The sequence below is a fragment of the Echinops telfairi genome, unplaced genomic scaffold (assembly GCF_000313985.2).
Source record: "Echinops telfairi isolate 266 unplaced genomic scaffold, ASM31398v2 ScPeMD7_5;HRSCAF=22, whole genome shotgun sequence".
Taxonomy (NCBI): domain Eukaryota; kingdom Metazoa; phylum Chordata; class Mammalia; order Afrosoricida; family Tenrecidae; genus Echinops; species Echinops telfairi.
In genome coordinates this window covers 5,396,557-5,406,851 of record NW_022103901.1, presented here as the reverse complement: position 1 = coordinate 5,406,851, position 10,295 = coordinate 5,396,557, and the positions used below count along the sequence as shown (strand labels likewise).

The following is a 10,295-nucleotide window of genomic DNA, read 5'->3' as shown; positions in this document are numbered from 1 at the left end:
CCCGCCTCTCCTGTGTGTTGGAAACCAAGGCCAGTTAAGCAGACCCATTTAACGTTTTGATAACTTTAATAGACCTTCTGGTAAATTGTGTAAAATTAGCCTTTTAGAACATGTTGTCTTTTTGTCGTTCCCTTGAGCTTCGTAAATAAAATCAATCTCTTTCCTCACCCCCATCCACCATGACCCCAGTCCTGCTTCTCAGTTCAGACTAGACCAGGGCATGTACACAGTTATAGATAAGAGCTAGGGGCTCATGACACACGGAATCCAGGAACAGGAGTGGGAATAGCGATACCAGAAGGGTAGGGGGAAGGGGGGGGAGAAAGGGAGAAAGAGGAACCGATCACAATGATTGACACATAACCATGCACCCCTCTCCATGGGGAAGAACAACAGAAAACATGGGGGAAAGTAGACAGCGGTCGGTGTAAGAAATGAAAATAATAATAATTTATAATATATCACGGGGCTATGGGGGGGAAGGGGAAAAAAGAGGAGCTGATTGCAAGGTCTCAATAGAAAGTAAATATCCCAGTAAAATGATCTTTTAATTATAAATAAATAAAACCTCTTTCCCACATGGCAGTTTGCATGTGTTGTCAGCTGCCTGCTCTTTTCTTCTGAAATGCTGGTCTTGCTTACCTTCTAAAGCTTCCATTTTCTCACTCATATAACATCAACTCAGGTTGCATTATTCGTCTGGTCGCTCTGGGTTGAGTCATTGGTTGATGTCAACAGTCAGTGTGCTCGACTGCTAACAGTTTGATTGGCTAGTAATTTACATATTATATAATCCAATAGTTCAACCATTCAATCGCATCAAGGAGACTTGTACAATCACCCTCCACATCAATTTTAGAGCACCCCCCCCATGGTTAAACTGCCTTTAAGATGACTTATGCAATCACAATCCGTTCCAGTGCTCCCTCCCTCCCTCCTGCCGTCTTCATTAGTTACTCACGAAATCCCCTTTCCCTCTCTCTCCCCTCCCTCGCCCACCCCCCTATTCCCTATATCCCCTGGTATATGTTATTACCATCCACTCCTGCTGTGCTTCACAGCTGGGAGACCCAACAGAAAACAATAAGACACAAAATCACGCTAAGGTGGTAAGATAAAAACATAATAGTATACAGACAAAAATACTAATAATGTGTAAGAAGGAAAAGACCCCAACAATATTTTCAAAAGCCAGGGAATACGTTTCTGTCATGGAACCAGTAAGAGATACTTGCACCCAGAACAGATTCAGGTCACGTCTGTAGGATGGTCAACAGCCTTAGTGTTGAGTTCGATCCAGCATGATCAAGATTACAATGGTCTCTGCCTGATATTAAGGCTGATCGGATCTGCCAGTGGCTCAGTCTGACCAGATACTCTGCAGATGGGTTTTGGGCTCCCACCGCCCGCCCCCCCAATATCCCTCCACAAATAGGGGGTTCATCATTTTTTTCTCTGCTGCTTTTCCCCTCACCTTATTCCAGTTTTGTCATTGTCATCTCTGGATCACACAAGCTGGGGTGCTTCTTCCGTGTGGACTTAGTTGACTCCTTGCTTAGATGGCTGCTTGTTTGAATACAAGCCTTGAAGATCCCAGACACTATTCTGATAGATAGACGGGCACCACTATCTGCTTTCTTCACCACACCTCAGAGGTTCTGGACTCGAACTCAGTGACCCCGGGGTAAAAAGACCTGGTGGTCTTCTTCCAAAAGACCCGTTACTAAAACCCCTACAGACCCCCATGGCTCAACTTCCAGCCAAACACTAGACAGACCAATAAGATGAACATTAACCCCAGGGAGGTATGCACGCCTTGGAAAAATTGATCATAGGACATCCAAAGGGCACTGTTTCTGATGGATAAAGCTCAGAAGGCAGGGAGCCATGGGGAAGATGGACAATGGAACTAGTAGACCCAGAAAGCTGGAAGAGCGCTGCTACATTGTGGGGATTGCAGTCGATGCCACAAGATAAAATGTGTATGAAATGCTGATGGGAAAAGCAATGTTCTCTATAAACTCTCACTCAAGCCGCAACAAAAAGTTTTAAAAGAGAAATAGAAAGACAATGTTTTGAGAATGATGATGGCAACAAATGTACAAATGTGCTTGACACAATGAATGGAGCATAGATTGTGATAAACATATATATATATATATACATACATACATGCATTTAGTGATATATATTTCTATGTGATTGTGTAAGAATTGGCAATTTGATGAATATCAGAGTAGTTACTCACATTTTTTTTTGTTACTCACATTTTTTTAAAATACTTTTATTGGCGGCTCTTACATCTGTCCTGTGGTTTGAACCGCCGACCTTGTGGTTAGCAGCTCAACACCTATCTTACAGCGCCACCAGGGTGCCTTCTTACATCTCTTACCACAATGCAAACATTCCTCCAATGTGGCGAGCACATTTGCACATATGCCGCCATCATAATTTTCAAAGCATTCTCTTCCCACTTGAGCCCCTGAGATCCGCGCCTCATTTTCCCCCCGTCCCTCCCCCGCCTGCCCGCCCTCACGAACCTTTGATAAGTTATAGATTATTTTTTCCATGTCTTACATTGTCCTCCGTTGCCCCTCACTCACTTTTCCATTATTCGTCCCTCTGGGAGGGGGTTCTAGGTTGACCCTTGGTTTGGGGTTTGTATGGAGCGGAGTTCTACTCTGATACACACATGGTCACCACAAGTCGGAGTTGGCTCAGAGACCCTGGCTTTTCTCTGGTTGAGTACATCTTTTTCCTGTGGGTTCGCACTGCTGACCTGACAATGAGCAGCCCACTGTGTCTCCTACTGTCCCCCAGGCCTCCTTTCGTGAGGACGACAGCCTCCAACACCCTATGGGGAAACCATACTCAATCACCAGGGGCCAGTCTGGTCAAACTCAACTCAAAAGCAGCTAGCAACAACAACAACTGTATAAGATGAACCAATTTCTAGTTTCTCAGAAATACTCACTGTCATCGAGTCAATTCTGCCTCATAGAGAGCTTGCGGGACAGAATAGAACCGCCCCAACAGGTTTCCAAGACTGTAATCTTTCATTTAATTTTTTAAACAAGTGTAGCAATGTTTGCTATTCATATTTTCTTATGTTCTTGTATGTTACACATTTTCAAAAATAATTTTATTGGGGCCTCATACAGCTCTTATCACAATCCATCCATCCATCCATTGTGTCAAGCACATTTGTACATTCGTTGCCCTCATCATTCTCAAAACGTTTGCTCTCCATTTGAGCCCTTGGCATCAGCTCCTCATTTTCCCCCCTCCCTCACCGCTTCCCCCTCCCTCATGAACCCTTGATAAGTTATAAATTATTATTTTGTCATATCTTACACTGTCCGACGTCTCCCTTCACCCACTTTTCTGTTGTCCATCCCCCAGGGAGGAGGGTACATGAAGACCCTTGTAATCGGTTCCCATATGTTACACAATTTTTAAAACTGTCCCTGTTTCCAAGGGAATGTATTTTTCAAAAGGTTAAAAATACTGTCTAGTCTGTCAAATTTCTAAGCCCAGTAGTTACTTTTCATAGCTATTCTGTTAATATCTCTCTGCGCTGTCTTTTCATCTTCTTGCTTTGAGAGCATTCATTGCCTTCTCTAAAGGGAGAGGATGCTTCCATTTACTCCCCGCCTCACCCCCGCTTCTTTTGGGTAAAATGATACTAAATCTTTTGCAAAAGAATTTTGTGCTGTACTTTCTGAACTTAAAATCCTGACCCACTGCCGTCACACCCATTGTTAAGGGAATGAAATGATGCCGGGTTCCCAGGGCTGCCGATCTTTATGGGAGCTGAGAGCATCATATTTTTCCACGGCTGCAACTCTCTGCAGGAATAGAAAGCCTCAGTTTCCTCCCTCAGTGTGGCTGGTGGATTTGAGCTAGGGGATATGCCACTGGCGTCCTGCTTCTAAGGTGGTGTTATTAGAAACAGATTCCCTTAACGATTTGATTTCACACAAGTTCTCAGAGGGCATGTAACAGACCTGAAGTCACAAAGTTTTTATCCACTTACGTGTGTAAAATCGCCGTGGGTTGCCTCACATACATTAACATAGATTGTGTTTCCCCAGTATTTCCCTTTTTCCTATGGAAATATAGTAATGTATTTTATGTCACATGGATCCTTGATCAACATCCAAGGAAGTAGCAGTCAAGAAATCAAATGACATATTGCCTTGAGTAAATCTACTGCCCGGCATCACCTGGAGGATTAATGTGTGCCTGATCCAAGCCATTTCCGACCACTCCATAGGACTGCAAAAGCTAGACAACAAGTAAAGAACAAGAATTGTGTTTCTGAATTATGGTGAATTATGGCAAAGAATATTAAATATACCATGGACAAACCTGTCTTGGAAGACGGACACCCCAGAGCGCTTCTTAGAAGCCAGGCTGGTGAGACTCTGCCTCAAATGCTTTGGACATGTTATCAGGAGAGAAGAGTCCTTGGAAAAGGACATCATGCTTCGTAAAGTAGAGGCTCGGCGTCAGAGAAGACTTCCTCCAGGAGATGGTTTGATGCTGTGACTTCAATCCTGTGTCTAAAGAAAGCGGTGCTTGTGAAGGAGGCAGGGCTGTGCCACGCTCCATTCTGATGTACAGAGAGTCACCGAGACTTGGAACCAGCAGCTCTACCTAACAGCAATCACACCATACTGGCACTGCCTTCTGGTGTTTCCTTAATGATTCCTTTTGAACTTTGAAACATAAGAAAGAGAATAAGCAATATTCCCGTGAGCACTGACATAGCCTTCTCTTTTCACTAATTTACTTCATCCATTTCCAGCTGGTCTCTGGTATGATAGGCAAATGATAATCCACTTTCAATTACTTTGTTAAATCATCATCATTGGCCTTTGAAATGTCTTCATTTCCTATTCTAATGAGAAACTTTTTTTTTTCTTTTAGAAAAAAGAAGAAAACATCCGTTGCTTGCCTTTACTTGACAATTTTGGCTTTGAATGCTTCCCCCGCCAGTTGGTGCATAGATCTATTCAACAAGGATTCTCTTTTAATATTCTCTGTGTAGGTAGGTACCAGACTCCTTATCTGAATGATTGCTTCACCTGCCTCTATGCCCATTTCAACGGATCTTTTTTAAAAAAATAAATCATTTTATTGGGGGCTCTTACAGCTCTTATAACAACCCATCCATCAATTGTATCAAGCACATTTGTACCTATGTTGCCTTCATCATTTTAAAAATATTTTCTTTCTGTTTGACCATTTAGTGTCAGTTCCTTTATTTCCCTCCCTGCCACCCTCATAGACCCCTGATAAGTTATAAATTATTATTATTTCCATATCTTACACCGCCTGCTGTCTCCCTTCATCCACATTATTGGTGTGTGTCCCCAACTGATCTTAAGCAACAAGATACTGAAGCTCCCAATTTGAGGACCATTTCTGTATGTTTGTTTCATTTTTGAACCTTTTTTGCCATATTACTTGAATAGTTTCTTCTTTCTTTCAGTGTTTTAAAAAATTTGATATAGCTTATGTATAGATTTTCCCATTTTGATTATTCTAATGACTAAATGAGCCAGTCCTATAGCATGTCTACTTAAAAAAAAATTCTTTTTGAATGGTGATTTGGGTGGAAGTTTAAAGAAAAAAACTGGTTGTCCATTCTATAATCCATGCACATTTTGTTTCATGGCACTGAATGCAATTCCCACAATATCACAGCCATCTCCCACTCCCCTCCCTCAGTGAGTTTACTGTTTCCATCAGTCCTTCCCTATCCCTTCCTGCCTTATGAGCTTTATTACTGAGCAAATGCTGCTCTGTGAGTCTCATATGGTTGCTGTCCTAAGGGAAGCATTCATACTTTAAAGGACATCGTACTGTTGGTAGTATTTGGGACTCATTTAAGTCACTCTAGAGGACCATTGCTACTCTATGCTGTAGGTCACTATGAGTCAGAATCTACTCATTGGCATGGTTTTGTTTTGTTTTGAGGGGGTTAGATTGTTATTTCTTCTCACGCAACCTATGTCTTTATGATGATGCGTCTCTGTTTATTATAGGCGAAACCGGAATTGGAAAATCAACTCTGATCGACACATTGTTTAATACTAATTTTAAAGAACACAAATCCTCACATTTTCACCCCAGTGTTGGACTTAAAGTTCAGATGTATGATCTCCATGAAAGTAATGTTCACTTGAAATTAACGGTTGTGAAAACAGTCGGCTATGGCGATCAAATAAACAAGGAAGCCAGGTGAGTGTGTTCTTGGTTTAATGAAACAAGAGTGTCTTATTTCAAAGAATTTGCCTTCTTTACTCCTGGAGTAAGTTGTAATCTCTCCAAGTTTTCAATTTTCCTTAAGTAATCGTCTCTCCTTAGTTTGCGATCGGCATGTATGTATCATCTGCTGCTGTCCTTCCAAGATGTTGCATTCGGCAATTACAGAAAATGTCTTAATGTACTTTGTCTTCATGCCTGAGGTTCTTCCACCATTTCAGCTACCGACCGATCATCGACTACATAGATACTCAGTTTGAGGCCTATCTCCAAGAAGAGCTGAAGATCAAGCGTTCTTTAATCAAGCTCCACGATTCCCGAGTCCACGTGTGTCTCTACTTCATTGCCCCGACAGGGCATTCTCTGAAGTCACTGGATCTGGTAACCATGAAGATGCTTGACAGTAAGGTGTGTCTGGCTACCGCCGTTAACTTTTCAAGAGTTCACACTTACTATGAGATAATAATATACCTTGAAAATCTTTTCAGACACATACCTGTTATTCTTTAATAGATGTGTATCTCATGATTAATTTTTTCCCTGCTCATCTATAAATTTCAACCTTAGCTTACTTTCTGGAGGAATTTAATTTAAAATAGTATCCTTTGGTTGAAAAGAAAAATCAAGACAAAATTCTAATTAGTTTTTTTTCTCCATGGTAAAATGGTAACTTAGAGCACTGTTGTTCGCTCCAATTTCTCACACTGAATTCACTGCATAATTTTGTTATGTAAAAGGAGACAGTCAAGGTCTGATACTTAGCCATATACCTTATAAAATGTATTTTTATTTTAATAACAAGTCCTATACCAGAATTTCTGAATCTCTTAATGAACTGTATGTACGCACATACATATACGTGTGTATGTGTGAGGGAACTTCGAAAAGTTCGTGGCAAAGTTGAATGGGGAGCTGATTGACTTTTTGCACACACTTTTTGAGGCCTGCTCATATATACACGTTCCCTTGGGCTGTAGCGCTGGCTGGGGGAGATAGCACTGGTTAACAGTAGCGGGGCAGCTAGTAACCCAAAGACTAGAGCTTTGAACCCACCCAGGGGTGCCTCAAAAGAAAGGCATGGTGGTGGACTTTTGAAAAATCAGCCCCTGAAAGAAAACCTCACTGAGCACATTCTACTCTGACACCCTTAGGATCGCCGTGAGTGGGAGGCGACTCTATGCCACCTGGTAATCCCAAATTAACTCCATTCGGGTCACTTTGCCCTTTCTTTAGCAATAAAAACTGGCGTCTTGTACTAAAATAAGCCCGTTGCATTTTGCCTGGTGTCAGTGATGGTGAAAAATAGGAAGCTTTCGCCATCCATGGGATCAAGCAGCCTGTGAGCAGGGAAGCCACCTCTGTCCCAAGGTTTCCCCGGAAGGAACCATGCTTCCATGGCTGTTTCTATGTGGGAAGCAGTGGCTGCTTGCCCGCCCATGGTGCGATGATGTATGTCTCCATGAAGCTGACAGGAGGATATCTCATAGGATTACGTTTTCTAATCGGACAGCCCTTTGTTCACTAGTTTCTTCTGATTATATGGAAAGTTCTAATTTATGACCCCAAACTCACTGTCGATTCTGACCCATAGTGACCCCATAGAGGGTTTCCAGGGCTGTCCATCTTTACAAGCTCAGACAGCCTCATCGTTTTCCCTTGGAGCAGCTGATGAGCTTGAACTGTCAACCTTGCTCTCTTACTCAAGAGGTTTCCAAATTCATCCTGCAAACACACGCATAATGGACGCAGGAGAGTGTAAACATAACTGTTCTATGCACTGGGAAACAAAAAACATTCACTGGGGTGATGATTCCTTGTGATATTGGTGCCACCGCTGTGGTTGGGAGCCAGCCCACAAATTCGCTGCTTGCACGTCTGCCGGTTATCAGCAGAAGGGAGGAACAGTGTTCTGAAGTTACGTTTTCCTTATCAAAGGAGCCCTGCCTTTTACAATGTATTCTTCAAACAAGAAACTTTGCAGCTCGCCTCAGAAGGTCCCGAGTGGCTGAAGGACTTGTTTGTAGTTGGAATGAAGGACCCACCCCGGTGATCAGGGACACATAGCTGCATGGTTTTCTTTTTAGATTTCTTTATTTCTCCTTTTTTAAATCATATTTACTGGGGGCTCTTACAGCTCTTATAACATCCCATACATCAGTTGTATCAAGCATATTTATACACAAGTTGCCATCATCATTTCCAAAACGCTTTCTACTTGAACCCTTGGTATAAACTAGTTTTTTTAATTAAATTTAATTTTTTTCAGAACAATCTTCCATCTTTATTTTAAAACTGTGATGATCATTTATTTATTTACATTTAAAATTTTTCTTTAATTTCATATACTATAATGTAAGTATTACAATTTCCCCAAATATAATCTTGGCTTGCTTTTAAAATCCAATCAAAGTTTACACATTTTCTTCTGGTTTTATGTCATTTTAAAGCTAGAAGAATTCTCCTGCCTTTTGGGGATTTTTGGTGTTGTTGTTGTTGTTTGCTTTTTAAAAATATCATTTTATTGGGGGCTCTTACAACTCTTGTTACAAACCATACATCAATTGTATCCGACATATTCCATCGTTCTTTTCTAGACAGTTACTTTCCATTGAGCCCTTGGGATCGGCTCCTCCTTTTTTCCCTCCCTCCTTCCCTGCCCCAACCTTCATGGCCCCTTGATAGATTGTAGATTGTTATTTATTTTCAAATCTCACTCCAACTGCTGTCTCCCTCCCTCCCCCTCTGGTTTCTGTTGTTCTTCCCCCTGGATGGGGTTATGTGCCATTCATTACGATCGGTGTCCCCCTCTCCCCACTTCCCCCTACCCTTTCAGTATCTCTAGTCCCATTCCTGTTCCTGGGCTCCATGTGCTGTGAGTTTTATCTCTTGCCTATACCTATGGACATGCTTCCGTCTAGTCTAGATTGGGAGGAGGCACTGAGGTTGTGATAGTGGGGTGGGGGTGGAGTGAGGAGGCCTCCAGGGAACAGGGGTGTATTGCATACCCCGTTATTGCTCTACTGCTTCCTGATCAACTCACCCCCTCCAATTCAGGTTTCTCTCTTTCTTCCCTACCCCCGCCCCCAAACAACAACAACGACGACAACAAAAACTAACGGAACTTGAAGAGCACACCGCCATATTTTACTCAACGGTTGGGCATGCATTCCATTTCCTTTGCCTCCAGGTTAGCAACTGAGCGCCTCACCGGCTGTGCCACTAGGCTTCCTGAGTAGACAGTAGTCAACCTGCATCTCCATTTGTCGTTCGTCCCGTCAGCCTCCTCCGCCTTTATCTCCCACCAGTGCCTCGGGAGAGCTCAATTCTCGGGGTCCCACTTCTCGCCCACATGAGCGAGGTGTCCCACCAACACCACTGTCCTGCTCCAGGAGTCCAGATTTGGCCTCCGTGGTGCGACCCTTGAAGAAGGCGTCCTGGGAGAACCACGGTGAGGGTGGAAGGTGGGTAGCCGCCTCCCGGATAGTTTATTACCAGGAGCTCTGCTGTGTTCTGCTGCGCGAGTCAGAAGCAAGTGGGCTTAATCATCGTCATGGAAACCACAGCCGGAGTGGGGAGGGGAGCTGGCTGTGGAATTGGCCGGAAGCTTCCGAGACTGGAATTTTCCAGGCATTAGAGGCAGAACGTGTGGGTTGCAAATATACGACACATAATTCTAACTACATATAAAATTTAAATCCCAACGAGTAAGAATTACGTCTCTCTATGCAAACTCACTCCTGGGGAGTCGGCGCTGACTCACAGTGACCCCGTAGATAGACCAGAGTCTGCGTTTCTGAGAGCCAGAGCTGTTGACGGGAGGAGAGAATGCCTCTTCCAGGCCTATCGAGAAAGGGACATATAAGCCTCATCATGCTGGTTGAGTTAGAGGACACGCCTGTTGTGCAACAGAGATTTGGCGAGGGGCACTCTGACTCCAGCAGACACGCGGCCATATGGGGCCCCTTGTTAACTGAATGGTGGTGGGTGGTGGTGGTGGTGGTGGTGGTGGTGATGGTGGTGGG

At 43.2% G+C, this 10,295-nt stretch overlaps 1 protein-coding gene across 1 annotated transcript in view; it reads left to right on the top strand.

Moving 5' to 3' along the window:
- The window catches only part of SEPTIN14 (septin 14), a 35,867-nt gene that overhangs the window by 6,344 nt on the left and 19,228 nt on the right, over positions 1–10,295 (top strand). Inside the window, exons 4-6 of the mRNA XM_045285326.1 lie at positions 4,933–5,053; positions 6,054–6,249; positions 6,495–6,681. Coding sequence (XP_045141261.1) covers positions 4,933–5,053; positions 6,054–6,249; positions 6,495–6,681 — 504 coding nt within the window. The remainder of the gene's footprint in view (positions 1–4,932; positions 5,054–6,053; positions 6,250–6,494; positions 6,682–10,295) is intronic.